General features: G+C 49.1%; 1 protein-coding gene across 2 annotated transcripts in view; it reads left to right on the forward strand.

Moving 5' to 3' along the window:
• The first annotated feature begins 1,982 nt into the window (after positions 1-1,982).
• LOC135917328 (leukocyte elastase inhibitor-like) overlaps positions 1,983-22,272 on the forward strand; it is a 35,072-nt gene continuing 14,782 nt past the window's right edge. Inside the window, exon 1 of one of the 2 annotated variants that reach the window (XM_065450917.2) lies at positions 1,983-2,114. Coding sequence is in view for 1 of the 2 variants with exons in the window: in XM_065450916.1 (XP_065306988.1) it covers positions 9,662-9,696 (35 nt within the window). In the remaining variant the exon portion in view is untranslated. Of the gene's footprint in view, positions 2,115-9,583; positions 9,697-22,272 lie in introns of those variants that run through there. The other variant, XM_065450916.1, reaches the window with a different exon arrangement.

Raw genomic sequence — 22,272 nt, forward strand, 5'->3', positions numbered from 1 at the left:
CTATCTATAAGTACCATCGCCGCAACAGAGGTACGCTATTAAAAGGTAACCTTCTTCAGCCCTTTCTTCCGTTTTCGGGGTGTAGGAAGAGCACGTCACTTCTCCTTCTGATGCCGGCAAGTTCTACGAGGCGCGCACGTGCTCTCACGCGAGAGCACGTGCAGTGTCCGAGAAGGCTTCTGCGCGGTCGGTGATGGCGCTGCAGGCGTCGCGTTTCTCCGCCATCTTGGCTGGCGGTCGGTTGCGGAGCGCGCGCGACTCTTGTCCACGGCTGAATTCAGAGCGCGAGCTACTGGCTACGCAAGCTAAAGCACAAGAAAAAGCTTGTGTCCCAGTAGTTCGCGCTCTCAATTTATCCGTGCTTCCATACCAACTCGCCTTTTCTTTTCTTTTTTTCGCTTTTGACTCTCGTCTGCAGACGTTTACGCCATCCCGCACCTCACCGCGGCTGTGCTTATAGTAGGCCGACTGCCATAGCTATAGGCGCGGAATCTGCGCGATTCTTATTCTCTGCGCGTCAGCGATTCGGGAAGACAGCAGTCGTCGCCGGCAGCTGTTTAAAAGGGAAAGTGTGAAAGGGGATTTGAATGGGGAAAACTCTATATACTATATATACTCTATAGCTATATACAGAGGAAACAAAAGCTACAGATCTACACATCTGGGACCAGGACGAATCTTTCCTCAACTGCGACTGTCGTATTAAAGTCACATAAACAGAAATACAGTGTCTCGGGAAGGCTGGCCTACGTTTCTGACATAGAAACTGTTTACAGCGCAAACACATGCAACCACAAAGTAAGGGACAGGACACAAGCGCTGTCCAATGCGCTTGTGTCCTGTCCCTTACTTTGTGGTTGCATGTGTTTGCGCTGTAAACAGTTTTTATGTCAAGTATGCACCAACTCGCCCAGAAAGAAGTTTTAATGGCCTACGTTTCTATAGATGGACCTAGCTTTGTCATATGTGGGTCTCTGAAAAAGATAGGTCTACATATCGCAACGCAGGCCTTCCTTTCTGAGGTACATTGTGCCTGTTTATGTATTTCACAAAGGTAGGTCCACCTGTCGAAACGTAAGCCAGCCTTTCTGAGGCACTTTGTCCCTGTTTATGTAACTTTTATACCGCAGCGGGCTACTCCTATCTGTCGACCACTTTCTAGATATTGAATTTCCTCAACTGCGTAGCTTTCTTTCGGAGAAACCTGCTTGGGTTTCCTTTGTAGGTTCACGCTATACATTCAGGTGGATGACAATTCTGCCCTTCGTGAACCTTCCTCCAACTCGCTGGATTCCGTCGAACTGATCTCCCAATAGCAGCACAGTATAGCTACAGCTGCGGATCAGCGAAGTGCGGAAGGGTTCGCCACAGAAAGTTTCACTCTAAAATTAACGAGCTTCGGGGTCACTTGCCACAACTGCCGTATCAACAGGTATATATGCTCACAAAACCCACTCATCTTTCTTTCTTTTTTTTTTTTCGAGATAACGGGTCGCAAACCGGGCATCATATATATAGCAACGCGGTTGTTGCATCACCGGCGCGGGTCGACGCCGACCTGCACGTCGCTGCATGTGTCCCGTGGCCGACGCGACGCGGCTGCCGAGCGAATCTTTAGAAAAGAAAAAACCCGTTCTCCCAAAAGAGACGAGAGACAAAACGATGAGCGCGGTCTCGGTCCGGTTCTTCTCGCCGCAAGAGTCGCGCGATGGCATCACTCTCATCTCGCAGCCTGCCTGCCTACAGTACCTGCGCGCACTTGCGCTCGCTGCAAAGCCGGAAGCAGCGTTAACGACAGCGCTTTTCGAGCTTCAAAGGCTTTTTAAAAAGAGCGAGCGGTTGTCCCCCCCCCCCCCCCCCCCTCCTCAACGTCACTTCCCGTCCCGCGTTTTGTTTCCCGTCCGGTGTGCGGCGGGAAGACCGCCCGCGCGGTTACGACGGAGTGCGGTCATCGGCTTCCCGACGCCGCGGGAGATCCAACGCGAGGATTTGCATTGGCACGGCAGCTTGTGGCCGGCATTGCTTGCCGCTTTAGATGGAGACGCAGGCTGCTGACCTCTGAGCCGCGGGCGACGGGTGTTACCGCGGTGATCGGCTTCCTCTTCTGCGAGACGGTAAGATTCAACCCTTATTAATTGCTCGAGGCTCGTAGCGATCGTCGTCAACCAAATTAACCATGTAGTAAAAAAATGAAAAAAAGAAAAAAAACATAGATGCCATATCCAACAATCCAGTGTGAACAGATGGTGGTCGCATATTAAGATTAAATTATGGGGTTTAACGTGCCAAAACCACTTTCTGATTATGAAGCACGCCGTAGTGGGGGGACTCCGGAAATTCGGACCACCTGGGCGGTGGTCGCATATAAAAACACCTATGTTCCCATGTATCAGCATCTGAGGCAAGACTCGTACGATAATGTGAACGTTTGTGGGGTACCTTACATAGAAACCCGCATGTTCCCGTACTTACGGGTTTTGAACAGGGGTGTGCGAATAGCGATTTTTTTAGACCGATTCGAATACGAATCGAATAATGCCAGAAGCGAGTCGAACATTTAATAGTTTTCGAATAATGAGCAGTGGTTATCACAGTTAATATAAAACGAAGTTCACATCCTAGTATGCTTAATCTTAGCAAGTTTCTGTCACTACATGGTACGTAATGAAGCACGTTATTAGGATCATAAATGGAGCATTAGGAGCAAACAAGTAGTTTCTTCACACGCACAGGACTCCTCAGTAAGCGCGAATGATCGCTGTGTAGGCTGCATAAATTACGGCTACCTAAGTGACGTAGCCTGCTTCACTATGCGAGTTCTCATGTTGTATGTCTAAACTATGCCTTCAGGAGTGAAAACTTTACAGTATTTTTGCTCCAATTTTATGTTTAATTGGGTGCAGTTGACGCTTTGAAATATTTGAAAAGTATTCGGAAAATATTCGCATTTACAAATAGCGACCATTAATGGAATGGGACACTGTTCGAATCGTTTTTCGAAATTTTCGAATATTTTACATCCATATCGTTTTTAATATGGGAACCCAAACGTTCATGTGGGGTTAATGGCATATGAGTTGTTTTTTTTTTCCGGTAGGAAGGTATACACCTCAAGGAAAAGACCACCTATTTGTTTAAACAAGTAAAAAAAAAACCGCCATGGTTGCTTAGTGGCTATGGTGTTAGGCTGCTAAGCACGAGGTCGCGGGATCGAATCTCGGCTACGGCGGCCGCGCTTCGATGGGGGCAAAATTCGGAAACACCCGTTCACTTAGATTTAGGTGCACGTTAAAGAACCCCACGTGGTCGGAATTTCCAGAGTCTCTCAATACGGCGTGCCTCATAATCAGAAGGTGGTTTTGTCACGTAAACCCCCATATGACTTAATAGTTCTGCGGAAACCCGCAAGGTGGAGGGAAGTAATTAAGAAAAAGGAAATGGAGACATCCATCCGAACGTAGCTAAGTGCCACTAAGGAAACCCGTACGGGGTTTCTCGAAAGAGAAGCTTCGCAGTTGAAAAAAAAAAAATTCGTCCTGGTCCAGGACTCGAACCCGGGACCACCGCCTTTCCGAGGCAGCCGCTCCACCATCTGAGCCAACCAGGCGGCTAGCAGATGGCAGGCGAAGTCGAATTTACCAACAACTCAGAAGCAAAGGCAACGGTTTGACGTAATAGTTCTGCGGAAACCCGCAAGGTGGAGGGAAGATATTAGTTCCCTCGTTTCTAAGGCGGTGCGAAGCCCTTGTTAATCGCATTCTTATCACTAATCACAAACAGCGATAGACGGGTGCTGTTACAGACACGGCTTTCTACAAAATACAAAGTTTTCTCATCGCCGTATTGTTCGCGCCACCGATTGGCTAATCTAACGGTGCTGTTTGTATTGCACAGAGAGACATGGTACAGGGAAAGAGAGGTTCCCCGTAAAAAAGCTGCGAATTCTATATAAAGACAAACTGCGACAATGTGAAACGGAACGCCTAATCTGCACTCGAGCGATTCCTCTAAACATGTTATTACTTCGATCCACGGCTCAGTGCTGTTTACTGTGCAGTACCCTTGCTGAACAACCTCTGTCAGTGAAACATCTATTTCTTCTTCAGCGGAAGGTGAGAAATATCCGGCTTTACACGGAAACCTAATGTTTCATTTCATACTGGGGCCTCGTTTACACATAACAGCCTTACATGGTACTCTACACAAAAGGGCCCCATGTGAATGACGATGGTGGGGAAAAAAAAGAAAAGAAGCGATTGCTAACGAAGGAAGATGATCATGGAGTGCGTCAGAGCATGACGAATAGGCGAGCGGAAGCCAGTTAATCATGCCACGTCAGCCAGCCATAGACAGCACAGCTCTGGAAGCGCGAATGCATTCTCCAGGAGCACTATCTGAGCACTATCTATTACTATCTACTGAAATGAGGAAAGATAAAGTGTTCGACTGACAATACGTCGATCCGGAGATGGAACCAACAAGCCGCACTATATATAGGGCTGTATTTCTACATATCTTATCGCCCCGTGCGCATTGCAGCAGGGAGGTTCTAGGCGTAGCGAGGTACAGCGGTTATGCACACTGACACAAAAGCAAAAAAAAAAAAAACCTAAACACTCGTATACACACAGAAAAACAATGAAAAACACAAAGAGTGACGTAAAATGAAAGTAGCAGAATGATGGAGGTAAACAGCTATAGTGCAACCAGGGCGCGCATCACGAGCAGCAAAATAGCTCCCGAATATACAAGCATATATGCACGACAGCACAGAAAATACAGGTCCCCGCCATACTAGCTATAGCCAGCCTACCACTCAAGAACACAAAGAAATACACAAATGGAAACAGCTGCGTTTTTAGTTGCGTTCTTGATTGGCAGGCTTATATGGCGGATACCGGGAGTTTAAAACAACGATTAATAACGATTGCGATTAACATAGCAAACGAATAACAGCGCGAAAAAGACTAGCACGAAGAAAAAGAGAACGTCTGAAGACACCCCTCTTTCCGCCGGCTACGCCTGGCGGGGAGTGACAGAAGACCTATGGGCCCCGGGTGCTAGACAACCTAGCTACGCCACTGCGTGCAACTACTATGCGCTTCCCCATCATTCCCAAGATGGTTGAACGACCACAAGGCCACTGACCCGTCGAGTCATTTTAGCAGAAAGCTCTATAATACTGAATAGTGATAAACGAAAAAAAGGAAAAAAGAGCATGACATTTTCCCGCAGATTTCGAGGCCCACCGTTCCTCAAATTCCGCGGCGAAAACTTCGATTGCCACACGGGCGTTGTTCACCTGCACTTTTTTTTTTCTATAGCACGCGACGACGCTCGGCTGAACATTAAACGAAGCGTTCAGTTCGACAACGATGCGCTGAACAGAAACAGGCCTCGAGGTATACGAGGCATCGACGTCGCCGCCCACAGAGGCCGCCACGCCGCGTGAACGCGCTCGTCATATCACGGCCTCCGAGATCCGCGCGTGCCGGGACGCCGTCTACGCGTGCCAGCGCGCGCCATGCTTACGTTCTGCGAGCAACAGCACAAAGCGAGAAGCCTCGGAAAGCAAGAGTGGCCGCAGTCACGGGGTCCCTCTTACGGCCCCCAGCTGAAAGCCGCGGCACCGTGAATAAGAAAAGCCCCCCGCGCGGTCCACAAACCACCGAGAGACCTTTCAGTGAATCTAGCACGCTGTCTGCTCAGCGAACGTTGTCTCCTCGTCCAGAATGCTTAATGCCCATAGCAAGACCTCCTCTCGATTCGAAATGCACAGCGCACTTTCACGTGAGCGACAGAAGCGAAGTCGTTTGAAGGTGAACGCGCGCCACAAAGGGCACACTTGGCGTAAGAAATGCCCTTGTTACTCTCTGCTGATCTCTTTCTGTCTCCTTCCTATCTCTCTCTTTCTCTCTTTGTTCATTCCGCGGTTATGTGCGTGATGCAGGTGGCCCTCAAACTACGACGCCCCCCCCCCCCCCCCACCTCCTTTTTTATGACGGGCACGGTTCGTTGATGCAACAGCTGCTAAGAAGGAGTTCCCATTCACGCTTACCGATCACGGAACGCTGTCATCGCGGTGCGCTCGCTTGCTAGTTCCGTGCATTGCCATTCACTGCGGTATAACGTAGGATAGGAAAGACCCGGAATACGCCGCGCTGAGCGCCTGCGGTTTGTTTATTCGTTCGTCCCGGACCTTATAATGGTGCCTGGAAACGACGTGATGCACATCGAAGCGCGCGCGTTGAGTATGAATACGTGTAACGTGCATAGGCGTACGCAGGGCTCTTAATTCATTCATTAATTATTTCTTCCCAAGTCACCTACCTTTCTTTTTGGACATGTCTAGGAATTTCAACGATAAACGCTCATTAATCTACTAAACTGCGATGCGCTGTAGTGCAATATGCATTTTCTCCACAGCTTACTTTAAATGGCCTGCGTCCATGCACGAGCTACTATAACAGAAACTTCGCCCGGGTACAAAGTAACGATACACTAGCGGTTTCCTTTCTTATTTTTTTTTGTGCAGGGAAAACCACAAGCTGCTGATTGTATAACGCAATTATAAATGATCAGAGGTTCATTTTCGGAGCTTTCTTTAGTTCAAATACATTTAAGAAGCTGCGTCTTCTCAGGAATGGAAAACAACCTCTACAAAACTATTCCAATGCGCTTAACAAGGCAGCAGGCATTCGCAACTAAGGATAGTTAGCAGGCATTAACAACAGGCGCAGAATTATCTTATAGGACGTCGCGAGCGCAATTCCGTATGGGCCAAAGTCCTACGAGCTTCTTCAGTTTGAAAGGAAGAGCTACTGTGGAGAGACAATGCGAATACAACAGCAGCTGGAGAGTCTCAGTTCTTTTTTTTTATTATTTCTTCAATAGTTCTTCATTGTCAAAGAAATAGCATTGTGCTCGCGGACTGAATTCGGAGCCTTGTTTTTCTGTTGGCTCTGCAGTGTATTCGTTATTCACTGCAGAAGCGCACGTATACAGTTCGCATATGGCGAATAATGGATCGGTACATAATTTGTGCAGATTTCGCACCCGGAGAAGTTTATTATCCCTCTAGACTGATTTAGTGATAGTGGACCGCCCCCGCACATCTTACTATTTGGTAATGCGCTAAATGCCAAGTTGCTCTGAATGGGTTCCTTGTAGGACCCAAAATAGGTACGCGTATTCAATTCGTCGTTGCCGCAGAAGGTGTCTCCAAGTGCACACTTGGATTTCTATTTAACAATCTTATTAAGAACGCTACGGACAGCTAATTTCATTGCGAAGAGCACGTTGCAAACGGCAAGAGAAGGCAAAATGCAGTTTTCATCAATTCCATGCCGCGGACACGGTAGCTATTTCTCAAAGCGAACGCACCGGGACAGACGAAAAGCCATCACAATATGTTCACAGAATGGTCTGTCATTCCTGGAAGACTGACAGATAACTGATGCTGCTTACCTTCGGTGATTTGACGAGACCAGACGGGATCAGCGTTGCATATGGCCGCTGGGCAACAAACAACACTCGGAAGGAAGGGCACATGTTCGGAACAAGATACGGAACGATTTGTCGACAGTTCTTTACCGCACCGCAGCTGGCTGTTCCGCCTGAACGGCATAAGTTCGGCCATTTCGTCGACACGTCAAGGTTGGGGGGGGGGGGGGGGGGGGTCAACGTTGCGAAGACGTGATGCATCACAGAAATACAGAGGATGGCAACTGACGATCTTAACGCACCGGATCCACGGGGGCCCAGTATTTTGTGACGTTGCACTTCATTTTCGACTCTTATCGCTCTTTGCGACGAACCCGCGATCCCAGCGATAGCGACCGCGCGGCGGCTTACGAGCCAACAACCAAGTGGACGGAAAATGAAATGAAATGACACATTTCGCCCGCCGTGGTTGCTCAGTGGCTATGGTGTTGGGCTGCTGAGCACGAGGTCACGGGATAGAATTCCGGCCACGGCGGCCGCATTTCGATGGAGGCGAAATGCGAAAGCACCCGTGTACTTAGATTTAGGTGCACGTTAAAGAACCCCAGGTGGTCAAAATTTACGGAGTCATCCACTACGGCGTGCCTCATAATCAGAAAGTGGCTTTGGCACGTAAAACCCCATAATTTAATTTAATTGACACGTTCCGCCATATTGTCGAATTCTTCGTAAGAACCACGAACTGTTCGGGCAGTTCGTCTTGCATATAACTGTTGAGGGGAATTATTCATAAAAAGTACGCACGTATAGGAGTGGAACTAACACAAACGCTTGTGTACATTCGTCCCTTTATCTGTGTGAGCGTTTTTTAAGGTCAACTAAATTAATCGAATACTGGGGTTTTACGTGCCAAAATCACAATATGATTATGAGGCACGCCGTATAGGTGACTTCGGAATAATTTTGACTTACTGGGGTTCTTTCACGTGCACTCAATGCGCGGTATACGGTCGTTTTTTCATGTCCAGGATGACACCACGGCCGGGATTCGATCCCGCGACCTTGGGCTTAGCTGCGCAGCGCCATAACCACTACACCACCACGGCGGGTCTGGGTCGATTCTGCCAACATGTTGTCGATCATTCGCCATCTTGTCATCTCCGATTGGTTCAAAGGGCGGCTATACGCCCTCTCTGATTGGCTGAAAACGCCAACATGGCGGAATTTGACGCTGTCCAAATGAGGAGACCTCGTTTTTTTTATCGTAAGCTAGTCGGCGCCTTCGATTAGTGGGAAGAAGAAAAATTAGGTAAGGACAGCGTCACTTTATATTGGAGAAAAAGCAGGGCACAACCAGCGAAAAAAACGCAAGAAAGGAACACAGCGATATATGGCCGACTGGAGCAGACGGAGCCGCATTTCGGCCCCATAATGACGGCATGACGTTCTTGCGCGTTGCAAAATTGAACGCGCCGAAGTCGGGTAACGCCGAAGAAAACGTCCGAAATACGCTCCATGGGGTTCAAAGAAACACCTGACTCGGTGGTGGCCTAAGAATTCAGCAGTACAGCTCCACTCGCGATGCGAGTTAACGTTTTCGTCCTTCTAGAAACGTGGTTTAATAACACGGCTTAATATAATATTCAACTGTGGTTGAACAAGCGACATGCTTCTGAAGCGACCGTTTCCACAAGTCCCCTTGTCGGATCGCTCGATGGAGCCCGAGACATCCCCCCGTTCGACCCACTGTTTATCGTTTCACGTATTCATTTTCCTCAGACGCCGTGTTTTGTTTGAGCTCAACACGTTGTTGCTAGTCAGCGTCGTCCGTGTGTAAACGAAGACGTCTATGTACGCGTGTGCATCGTCCCTCAGCAGGCCCGTGCCCGAGGCGACGTTGTGGCCTCCAGTTTACATAGACGCGCTGCACGCAACTTTGCGCGCAGGGAGAGCGTCGACTGTCGTTGATGCTGTTTTGTATGTGTGAATCATTACCACGGGAGCTTGCGGGTGCGTAGAGGGCGTCGCGTGACGCATGACGGAGCGCTTGATCGCTGACGTAACGCGGCCGACGTCGACCACGCTGCTGCTGACGCTTCGCCCCCCCCCCCCCCCCCCCCCCCCCTCGCCGCGCAGGAATTTTTCTAGGTCGCGGTGCGCCGGACCTATGGCCTCCGCCGCCGCTGTCCGGAACAGCTAGCGCTGCGATGAGTCCGGGATGAACCTCGCAGGTTCTCGACGCTTCTCGCCGAGGTGAGATTTCGGAGAAGCGTCACAACGACGAGTTTTGTTTGAGAGGGCGCAGCGATCGCGCTATGGCGACGAAGGGTGTATGCCGTTTAAACCCGAGGCGTTGACGGCGAAGTCGAGTGGATTCTGCTGCGTGGTGAATTTATATTAAAATTTAAATCGCGTCACCACCGTTACTCGCCAGAAGTAATAGCGCGCGTGCGTGTGTGTGTGTGTGTGTGTGTGCGTGTGTGTGTGTGTGTGTGCGTGTGTGTGTGTGTGTGTGTGTGTGTGTGTGTGTGTGTGTGTGTGTGTGTGTGTGTGTGTGTGTGTGTGTGTGTGTGTGTGAGAGAGAGAGAGAGGTGGATTTATGCATATGCGCGTCGATTAGTTCGGTTCGAAGAGACTTTTAAACATTATAGTCTGTAACACGCGGTCATTACCTATACACACGAGAAATGGGGTAACCTGATAGTGCATTAGCTAATTAACACAATTCTCACACGGAGCCATCCTTGTGAATAATACAATTAATTCTTTTTCGTTATTCATTTTGGGACACACGCCCCAATTGCGAAATTCGAGCTGATATGTAATGAAGTGTTATCCATTCATAGCAGGCATACAGTGCGCTCAACCCGCCGTGGTTGCTTGGTGGCTATGGTGTTGGGCTACTAAGCACGAGGTCGTGGGATCGAATCCCGGCGACGGCGGCCGCATTTCGATGGGGGCGAAATACGAAAACACCCGTGTATACTTAGGTGCACGTCAAGGAACCCCAAGTGGTCCAAATTTTCGGAGTCCCCCACTACGGCGTGCCTCATAATGAGAATGAGGTTTTGGCATGTAAAGCCCTATAAATAAATTAATTAATACAGCGCGCTCAGCGGCACTCCCGAGAAATAGGGCCTCAATATCTCTACAGAAATTCACTGATGTTCCTATTAGTAATTTCCGAAAGGTGTTTTTAACAGAGTCTGCCCGTATCTTTATGAATAGAGATTTGGCAAAGGACTACACTGAATTCTAAGTAAACAAAAGACCATACCTATGTAGTTTTTAGAAACATTCCTGCGCCAAAAGCAGCCCAAACGAGAAAAAAAAAAACGCTTCGAAGTTCATTCTTCACCCCAAGTTCACTAGGCCTCAGGCACTGACATTCAGACTGTTGCAGACAGACACATATCCCAACCTGTTCACGTTACATGCGATATATCCGGAGATTTACACTGATGACGCGTGCCCTGCTTGCGGGGATAGATCTACACTTTCGCACATGCTCTGGGGATGTATCTCTATAGCAAGCCCTGACCTCAGCTCAGCTAGGTGGGAGGCGGCCCTCCGCAACCCACTCCTGGCTGAGCAACGTTGGGCTGTCCAGCAGGCCCACGATGCGGTTGCCAGGCTAGGCCTGTCGGTCCCGACGTGGGAGCGGCCCGCGACGTGCTAATACGCGTTCTGCAGGACTGTAAAATAAAAGTTACTCAATCAATCAATCAATCAATCGAAGTTCATGACGTCACAATAACGCCGTGGCTCTGCAGGGTCTCGGCGCGAAATTTCAGAAAGGAGGATTTACCATCCACGTTCTTGAAATACTAAATAATCAACGTTCTTGCGCCGAATGAATCAAAGCAGGGCCGATATTATGTAAGGATTGCTTTCGCTCTTGTAATTTTCTTACCGATAGACAGTTCACGGCCGCCGTTGATGCCAGCAATAACGTGCGTGGGTGGAGCGTCACTCGGACAACTAGACGAAAGGCGAAGAAAGGAATAGCGTTGAAACAGAATCACAAGGTTATCACAGCAAATATGGTTCCGAAAGAATACTTTTTAAACTGATTTAGTTTTCGTCTTTGGCTTTCACTATATATACACCAGTACTCACGTATACGGGGCAGAAACCTGGAGGCTTGCGAAAAGGGTTCTGCTAAAAATGAGGACGAAGCAACGAGCTATGGAAAGAAGAATGATGGGTGTAGCAACGTTAAGGGATAAGAAGAGAGCAGATTGGGTGAGTGAACAAACGCGGGTAAATGACATCTTAGTTAAACTCAAGAAAAAGAAATGGGCATGGGCAGGACATGTGATGAGGAGGGAAGATAACCGATGGTCATTAAGGGTTACGGACTGGATTCCAAGGGAAGGGAAGCGTAGCAGGGGGCGGCAGAAAGTTAGGTGGGCGGATGACATTAAGACGTTTGCAGCGACAACATGGCCACAATTAGTACATGACCGGGGTAGTTGGAAAAGCATGGTAGAGGCCTTTGCCCTGCAGTGGGCGTAACCATGATGATGATGATGATGATGATGATGATGATGATGATATAAGAAAAAAGAAAGCCACGTGAAAGTGAAACCGGATACCGTGCGCAAGCAAACGAATGATGACCTTACCTTCGCCGCGCCCTTCACCGCGCTTTCAGACGTCGTTTTCTTATCAAACGAAGAACAATGGTAAAGTACAGATAACGGCACTCTGGCCAACTCGATCTTTGCTAAGTCAACAAGATATATGTACATATAATACAGGTAAGCATGAAGAATGGAGTGTACGGGTTGAGCGTCAACAAACCGGCAGATCTCGGATGTCAACGAGATATAACGCAGTTTGTCGCGGTTCTCCATGGAGATTCGTTATCGCCGCGACTTCCGCATTTGCTGCACGTTGCGGTCGAGTGCCGCGCAAGATAGCGCCGTATAATTGGCCGTGCAACCAGTGAGATAACGTGAGCGACAGCGAGCAGCGCCAAAGAAAGAAGAAAAGAAACAAAAAAGAAGAGACAGGCATATCTGTGTTAAGGGCAACGCGCGAGCACCCATTCCTGGAACGTGATATGTAGCGAACCCGAAACCGGACTGATCCTGAAGTCTTTAGGCGCGAAACCGTGGTGTATATCTCTGAGTGGTAGACGGCAGTCTTAAATGAGGGAGAAAAATGAGCCGGTACGCACGGGGCAGATTGGACAGTTTTAGCCTGTCATCGTAAACCCTTAAGCAAAATTACACCCTCTTGCCACACAACGATAATCGTCATCTGTCTTGTCCGCATTTACTTTTTTTCAACGCGGCGAGCCCGGTACTTTCCAGTAACGAACGGCGTGCGCGTTATCAGCATGACATAAGATTCCCGACACGAAAGTAGCGGGTGCGGCGTTTTCAGGAAAGGAAACGCAAGCAAAGAAGATGACGATTATTGTTGTGGGACAAATATACACCCCAAAGGGTCCAACCGTTTTAAGAGTGTAGTTTACAGTATACCGCTACAGTGACCTTAGTATATACACGCACTCTTATGCCGGAACGCCAGATGGATCTAAGGATAAATGGCGAGGATGTGATCGCTAATGACATCGCCCTTGAATGGGTGTGGCGACAAGTCACCTGAGTTATAAGCGAGTTACGTGTTACTATCGATCGCAATCTAGTATTCAACGTACCTGTGATCCTGAAGTGCTAAAGCGCCAAACAGACGACACAAGAAGAGACACAGACGAACGCTCGGCCGTGTCTTGTGTCGTCTGTTTGGCGCTTTAGTGCTTCAGTAACATGCACCCGCTACAGCCCAACAAGAACTTCTGCTTGAATACCTATCTGTGATAATTTACCTCATATAAAGTTAACTACATTGCCGGTGACAACCCGGTACCTAAGTTTCCGTGATTTATTTTTCTTCTATTTTTAAACAAATACTGTAATTGTATCTTCCTTATCACCACTGACCGGTCAACACTGCCACCAGCCCGCAGCACTTCTGGAAAGTGGACCTTACCCATATGCAATTCTGGATGGGTTATTTTTCATTCTTTTTGTCACTTGCTGAGTTGTCTCTTGGTTTTTCAGGCAGCAGACAAAGGCATCGCGCTGTTGCAAACATTTACTCCTCCTATATATATTTTTTTGTCCTCAGCCAGCCAGCTCGAGCCTCCAAAAGCATCGCACTATCTTCTGTCTTATCGTACGAGCTTTATCTTTCCCGATTTCTTGTTCTGGTGGCAGGAGCACAAGTAGCGACATCCTGTGACACTCAGCCCAACCACGGTTTGTCTGTTGCGCACAGTCGTCTCCGCTGCGTCAACGATTGTTGCTGTTTGCTGATGACACATATACACCAGCAGCAAGTAGAACACGGTCGTTTTGGAATTTTAGTTTCGTATGCTCTACGGTTGCACACAGCGTCACAAGATCGAACTCAAAGCACGCTCAAAATCTACTCTATACTGTGTGTATGTGTGTGCGTGTGCGTGCGTGTCAAGGATTACGCTTAAAATAAGAAGCTGAAAGCCGTGTCAGCCTGCCGCCGTCAAATAAGGAATTTCAATATGTCTGTAAGCGGCCACGTGCTACGCATACGTGATGAGCAGTGATAGGAACGAGTCCCGATGGGAGGAGGAGGAAATAGAGAACGCAGGCATGTTAACCAGAAATGCATCTGGCTGGCTACCCTACTCTGGGGGACGGGCGAGAGGGAACAGAAATATGAGGTAGAAGGAGGGAAGGGGGAGGTAAGCTGCGGTGAGCTTGCGCCCGTACACAGAGGGCCTGAGTGAGTCAAGGGCGTTCAAATAGGCCAGTCGCCCTCAATAAAGACAAAAGCGCCTTCACGGCTTTGTGGGCCGATGAGCGACGGGGACGGTATTCAAGTAGCACCTGCACAAACAACGGCCGATCGTCCAGTCGTCGCAATGCGATAGATAATATTTGTCTTTCCTAGTGAAATCGATGAGACTGGCACAATAAATGTTCGATGTTCTTTTCGATGCCCCAGGCGTCGCATGCAGCACTGTCGGTCAGTCCAATCAAAGTAGCGTGCGCCTTCGTGAAACCCACTCCCAGCCACAGCCGGTACAGAAGGGATGCCTCACGTTGGTGAAGCCCGGGTGGAGGTCGGAGTTGGAGCGAAGGGTGCAGTTCGTATAGAGTTCGCGCGCCAGGTGACGGGCGTTAGTTTCATCGGAGCGGCGCCGAAGAAAGACACGAACACGAAATGACACACTTGCGAGGTGGTATCGAGAGGTTTCGAGACTGGCTTTGTTTTGAAGAAAGAGAGAGAGAGACAAAGAAACGTTTATTATTCGAAACTGTGTCCCGAGCGAGGCCCGGTGTCACCCTAAGGTGCGAACGCTCCTTAGCCTAGTAACTCTCTGGCTTCGACTGCCCTCTTGGCCCTGACGACGAGTTGTCGTTGGTCTTCGAGGTCCCCTGGGGCGAGCTTGGCCTCCCACGTTTCGAATAGGTGTTTTGCTTCTTGTGCTCGCTTTGCGTCCGTTTCCGGTTGCATTTAAAATAATCTATTTATGCACATTCAGACACTCCCGCCTCGGAAATGGTTCACTTGCGAATCAGTGCAAGGCTCGAACTGCTCCTGCCTTGCGAATGTGCCCCACAATACAAGACTCCTTTCCAGCACGTGCCCAGCGCATTCTGAGATTCGCGCTTTACTTCAGCGCTCGTATCAGAAAACGGCCATCTTCGAGCTGGATTTTTTTATTTTGTGAAGAGCCTGTCTCTCCCATCCTTCGCAGAGTAGCATGTAGGCAAATACTTCTACATCTACAAACCTCTGCGTCTAAATTAAAAGAAAAACTATCTGCAAACGCCGCAGCAGCGCTCAATTGCAGTGATATATACTACGTTCAAGGCTGTGAGCAAGAAAACAGATCCCGAGAACTGGCTTATGCAGCTCCGCTGCATTTCGTGCATTAACAAGTTATCAGACTGGCATGCATATCTACGAAACGGCGCCGAAGAAAGACATGGACACGGAATGAAACTCGGAACACGAGCTGAAGTAAAGCGCGAATCGCAGAAGGCGCTCGGCATACGCCCAGGAAAGAATACTTCTGTATATAACACATCTATATTCGCAGAACGGCAAGAACACTGCAAAAACTGTATCGATGCGCAAGGGATTAACCATTTCCAGGGCGGCATGCATGCAGTGCTTGAGTGCACATAAATTACTTTCTTTTTCGAAACAGAGGCAGTGTCGAAACGTCATTGTACCACCCAGTAACTGTGCTTCAAAGAAATGTGGCAGTGGACAGTGCAAGAAGATATGCAAGGAAGGCCAACTGGTGCCACCAGGCGTTGGCGTTGAACATTTCCGGCCTCCTTTGTTTAGGAGTAGCTCGGGCGCTCACCTTGAACGAATCGAGCGCTACATGTCTGCAGCACGGGCTGCTACGACGTCTAATACCCGTCTTTTTGCACCATGCTTCGTTATACTATAGCTGCGCCAGTGATGTGATATCGTAAACATCAGTTTACCTCGCGCGGTAAAACCTGAAAAATCAATGCAATTACAACGACCGCACGCAGCTATATTGCTCTAGCCGTGATGCATATATGTATACATATATATAGGACGATAAGGTGAACGCAGCCCAGGCGAACAGCCAGATCATAAATAGTTAGAAGCGATTGACCCGATCTTCCAGTGGACTCTTCCACTGGACTCTTCCAGGATCTTCCAGGGGAGGTATTCCGTAAGAGTCCACCTAGTAGACTGTCCATTTTGGCTGTTCCTGATTGGCTAGGGCCACTCGTATACTCCTCGCTCGTACAGCTGCATCCAAGCAGAAGCTGCCGAAATGGACAATCCACTAGGTGGACTCTTACAGAATACCCCCCCCCCCCCCCCAGGTTTGGTGCAAAGAATTGCGGGGGGGGGGGGGGGTGCAGCGTCTTAGAATGCACGTCCTTGTTGTGGAACGCCAGCAGAGGACCCATACCGCGAGTCTTAACAATAAGCTGGCATAAACTCGATGCAGCCGCTGAGGACGGCTGCATCGCGACCAATGGAGCCGCAAATATATACCAAGCCGTATAACCATACTTTCTGAAAACCACAACTGTAACGTTAACCCCGTACACGTACAGAGGATTCCACCGCGGCTTTCGCGGTCTTTTAGGCACCTGTCCATTAATGCAACTAGAGCCACGCTTCGTCGACTCCACGGATGACAGCCGCGCGGCACGAACAAACAGTTCCATTAGGACCATGTAACCACTCCTTCCTGTTGCCACGGCACTCGTAACAGAAGAAAGAAAACGCCGTTTTTAGTCCTGGCATCTCTACGCGTTCCTGCGGCAAGAATGCGCGCAGCGCATATGCAACAGACCCGGTGCAGCCATGGATGCGCTCAGCAGGATTGCACGGACACGCCAGCGCTATCGGCGTGAAAGAGAAGCAGAGGGGGGGGGGGGGGGGGGAATGAAGAGCGTCCGCAAAGCAAGCCGCCGTCGCTCGCGGAGCTTCGCCGACGTCGAGGACGTGCCCCGTCCATGGGCCGTTGCCCCGGGCGCCAGACGCGGCGGTCCGCGACGGACTCTCACGCCACGCCGACCAACGGGAGCGTCCGTGTCGGGAAGGGTGGCGCACATCCACGCGCCCTCCTCTTTCCAAGCTCTCCGCAACACGCCCAAGTGCAACAGCCCCTTTCGTCGCCGTGCAAACGCAACCGCGCCGCTGGAGGGACAAACTGGGTTATAGCAACCTTCCTCCCCCCGCCAGCCAGCATCCGTAGCCCAGCAGTCGGCCAACTGGTACAGCGGCAGCAGCAACAAAGAACGCAGCAGGACTGTTCGCGGCGGGGGATACTCGTTCGCTGTCTGTCCGTCTGTGTCGCCGTCGGCCGAGGGACCACGTGCTCCGCAAAGCGCGAAGACAAACCGTGCGAATCGGTCGCAAAACGCCGCGGGAAGCAAGCGCTTGGGGCGTCGACGTCATCGACACCTTGCACGGTGGTGACCGCGGATGCTTGCCGCGCCTTGATAGTGTGGACGCCGATACGTTCGATAAACCTGGCAGACGGTCGGAGGCCCGGTCGGACACAGCCTCGTCCTCAGGTCGACGGAGTGCGCACAGCCTGCTGGTCTTTTCCACTGACGGGTCTGCAGTTCGGAAGGTCGAGGAGAAGCGGAGGTTGAAGATCTGCCACCACCGCCATTGGACCACGTGAGAACCCCCCTGTGTTTAGATGGCTGTGTAGTCTCGGTCTGCAGGGCGACCCCATTCAGTGACCAAAAAGCGTGTTTTAGTCGGAGTTCAATCAAACTGCTGCTGGCACACGTGCGTGTTGATTGGTGCGCTTTCCGCCGAAAGTTATACGTGACGGACTTGACGAAGTAGGAGCTTGCCTTCGAAGAAGAACAAGGAGACTTCCTTGCGCGCGAAGACCATCGCGAGGAGGTCGCCGGTTCGACTGTCAGCGGGGAGCCGCTTGTCCTAACCGAAGACGCACAAGGTGAGGTTCCCTGTGGAATACGCTGGGCGGCTACGTTTTTCGTGCGGTCGAAAGCGAGTATATAGAGGTGTGGACGGTTTTCACACTCGCGCTTCTGGTCGATTTTCAGCGCCCCCTTTTCAAGGTCGAGCTCCGTGACCTCTAACGCACACTATCCAGCAAAAGCATGCGCGTTCCACGTGCCGGTGCCTGGTGCATTGAATATCCCGAACTTAGTTCGCGAAAGCCTTTCGATGGCATGAACTTCATTAACCTGCCGATAATACGTCGAATGAAGCGGTAGTCCATAGCCGTGTTGATCCCAAAGGAACTGTCAGTGTGTAAGGTTTCTTCCTAATCATCCATTACTTCGTTAACCAACCTAAACCCGATGGACAGTATTGAAAAGGGTGCATTGAAATGGAACCTCACATGTATCCTCCTCAAACAGGAATACAGATCAGGGACATGATCACTTTCCAAGTCGGTTCTTATTACAAACGGGAAAAGAAAATTGTGTTTTTTTTTAATCACCATGGTTTGATGTAGAAAGCAGTTTCTCCACGTATGCGAAAGGAACCGACTTCTTTTTCTTGTCGCAAAAACCAGTTTTCTTTGTGTAGACGCAGATGTGAAAGTAAAACAAAGTGTGGTCAGTTGGCCACGTTGATGCTACCCATCCGGCATTTTAATTTCAACTGACTGCGTACGTGACGCACTTCGCGGGTGCTTTTCGTCGTCTGTGACGACAGAACAGTCTAGACTGAACAGTCTAGATATAATCAGCTCTGTAAATATTTTTTTTTTAGTGTGAGCTTATCACGAAATCTAGCATGACAACATGAACATACGATAAAACTACACCGATATACAGTTCCGCATGCATCGCATTTTGATTAGGTCAGAATAGTTTACGTAATTGCTTTCGAGGTGGCTATCAAAGTGGTTGACGGCAATGTGCGTTCAAGGACGCTCGCAGAGAAACCTTGGCTGGGAATCGAACCTGCTACCTCTTGTTCAGCAGCAGAACATTATATAATCACTGGGGCACCGCGGCCGGTCAATTGTGCTAGCAGCATAACTTAAATGAGATTGAGATACTATATGCGTGAACTTTAGGTCTAAGCGGTTTTTTAACGTGACCTTTTTAATACTTATAGCCTTCATTATTTGTATGTGTGTGCATGTGTAAAGGTGTAGCCAGCGCCAGTTAAAGACTCCAACATCTCTTACACGTTTAAAAATCTGAAATGTTTTAGGGAACTCATTCAGAACACGAAGACGTACACACACTACCCATTCTCACTAAATCGCTGTAAATACTTCCAACGGTAGGACGAACAGTATTGCAAAAAGAAAGGAAGCATAAAAAGAAAACATCGTCACAGATAGAAGCATATCAGTGATACTGTCGCCGTCTAGGGCAAATGTTTAAGAAACAGGTCTTGCACTATATATTGGCGTTCGCAAAATTTTGATGAAGGCAGAATAACCCACGTGTCAGAGATGATAGTTTTTACGTTGGTTTGGCGACGTCCAAAAGGCGGTATATACACGGCATTTTTTTTTAATCCGCAGCAGATCAAAATTGCAAGCGAGCCTTTGGGTCTTCATTTGTTTTGTTTTCTTTTTCCGGTTCCTACTGTGGGCTTTAATAATTATCTCCTACATCTTTCATTCATTCACAGTGCTAAAATGCCAGTGTCCTTATCTTGTATATGCACTGCACGTGATGTTCCAGGGTAAATTTACAAGTGCAATGGGGTAACTGGCCAAAGCCCCTTCCCCAATGTTTAACATATACACTGTAAAAATCTTTACACCCTTAAGGGTGTTGTTGCACTGTTAGCACCCTTACCGTTAGGGCCTTACATATGTAATCATTCTGACAGCTTTGGGCGCCAAGTAATATCCGACAAGAGAATTTAGCAGGGAAAGATATGAAACTCTCCTGTCGTATATTTCTGTGCGCCCAAGGCTGTCAGAACGATTGCATAGTTTTCAACTACCTCTTTTGTCATCGCACGTCTAGTTAGAGCTCCGTTGCCGGGTCCTCTATAAATTTTTTGTAAGCCTCTAAGGTAAGGGTGTTATTAGCGCGACAAGAAAACACCCTTAAGGGTGTAAACGTTTTTACACTGTACAGTAAAATTCATGCTACCATCCAGCCTTTGCTTGCACAGTAAACTTCTCTCGCGCACATGCAAGAATGCGTAACCGCCAGCTTTCCCCACCATGACGTCACGGTGTTCTCACGCCACATTATTTCTCTCTCTCTCTCTCTCTTCACTATACTGCCAGTGTACGGCGAAGGTCTATTTGGGGGAGCGCGCATTCGTCGCCAGCTCGCGTGTCTATATGGGTTTCCTTTCTCGCGACCGGATGGGGCAGCTCGCGATGATGAGGGTGCCCCCGCATCACGTGCTCCGTGTATATAACGACGGGTGTCATTCTCCGGCGAATTCACGGGTCAGCGCTTGTTACGGACCGCGGACCACCGCCCCCAGGGGGCGCACTGCGAGGAACGCCGCCGCGTTCCCGAAAGCAAAGATCACCAGACAGGCCTGTGTCTGTGGGCCCAACAAAGAAAGAGGAAAAAGACAGTTCGAGATGATAACGAACTAAAGGAAAACGAATGACGAATATTAAGTTAGGTTCTATTAGCAAACAAACACTTAGTCGAGACACGCAAGCAACAGAAGTTAACAAGTAAGAGTAACTAACAAGCAGTAATGGCATTGTAATAGCAGTTTCCGACGGGCCCAGGTTAAAAAGAAAATTCGACCAGAAGCGCCGTGTTTTCTCGAATTCGACCAACCACTCCCCCTCCATCTCTACTCTATTGAAATAAATGAAGCGTTAAAGCAGTGCACCGATTACCGACATATTGTGTTGCCACTGCAGACACACGAAGACGGCAATCTCGCTGCCAACCACAATGCCAAATGATATTGCGACACGATATTATCTGGCTGGATCCGCAGTATCCCCGTAGTATCCGGGCTGCAGCTTCTTTGCAACAGCCTCAACCATCAAGCGGCGGCGTTCGAGGCGGCAGTGTCCGTTGCGTGCGGGGTGCTTTCGCTGTAAATGGCACGTGGCCCCTTGTGTCACCTTGGCAAAGTCTGAGGGATTGGCCCAGAGTGGGCGCATACCACAATCACATATACGCAGTGCCTAAGTTGTCTGTTCGGCCACACATATGCCTATAGCGGCACCATACCCACTAACCCAAGTTACCCGGTGACCCAGCCACAGCAGGCCAGCCAGCAGCAAGTTTTCTATTCAGGCTCATACCTAATGGGCCCGTGTTGCCTGCCCGGCAACACCCTTGTCTCGACGAAGAAAAATAGCGCGGCTGAATTTACAATAAAAAGCTTGAAAATATATCCAGACGCATATCCAGCAACGACGTCCAGTATGAGTATCAACTCGTACAAATCACCTTCATGCCATTCAGCCTTGCACGCCCAAGGGTGGACACATTAAAATGTTCATTTCTCATTCGAACCATTGTTGAATGGAACAGACTCGACGCCAATGCGTTCACAGCATGCCACCCAGCCGAAATGTTCCAGCAGAGGCTGGAAATGCTTTTTGTGTAAATGTGTCTGAAGTGTTCTCCTCCCACTCTGTAACAGCCCGTAAGGGATTAAAAGTATTGGAAATAAAACAGCAGCCAGCAGACGACTTCGTGGCCCGAGCTAGTAGACAACTTTGGTCAATGGGTGAAAGAGGTTATAGATATAAAAACTTCAAAGTGGGTGTGCGACGTCCGTATGATGGTTAAAGGGGGGAAGGGTGTTGTGATTTGAAAGAAAATAATATACTATAGGTAGATCGTATACGAATAAAAAGTTTGATAATTTTGCGTGATGTTGATGTAGCAGACGCCAGAAAAAAAACTATCGTCAGCTGGGAAAGTTTCTGCTCGCCATCACTATGCCCCTTTACACCAGCAACAACGACAACAATGATGGTGATAATGCAATTGCTCTTTCAATACGTGTCAGTGTACAACAACAACAACAACAAAAAGAGAGAGAAGCCACAAGGACTATGACGCCTGCGAATGGCGGCAGCGGTAACGTTACATTCGTGCGAAAATTATGTTTATCCCATCACGACACGGTGATGAGATGGGTAATGAAGCATGCCAACAATGTAACTCACAGATTGCGGTATACGTTAGCCACTTACTCAAGCTATCAGTTGATAAGGAGCGTCTCGTGCTGAGCTGCTGGTTCTCTCCCTGCCCGTCCGATCCATCGAAGCACGGAGGAGACCGATGTGAAACCAGGCCTGCGCAAATAAAAATCCAGTAGTGGAGTACGACGACTCAGTTGCGTGAACATTTAAATTGGCGGGCA

The sequence above is a fragment of the Dermacentor albipictus genome, chromosome 9 (genome assembly GCF_038994185.2).
Source record: "Dermacentor albipictus isolate Rhodes 1998 colony chromosome 9, USDA_Dalb.pri_finalv2, whole genome shotgun sequence".
Classification (NCBI taxonomy): Eukaryota; Metazoa; Arthropoda; class Arachnida; order Ixodida; family Ixodidae; genus Dermacentor; species Dermacentor albipictus.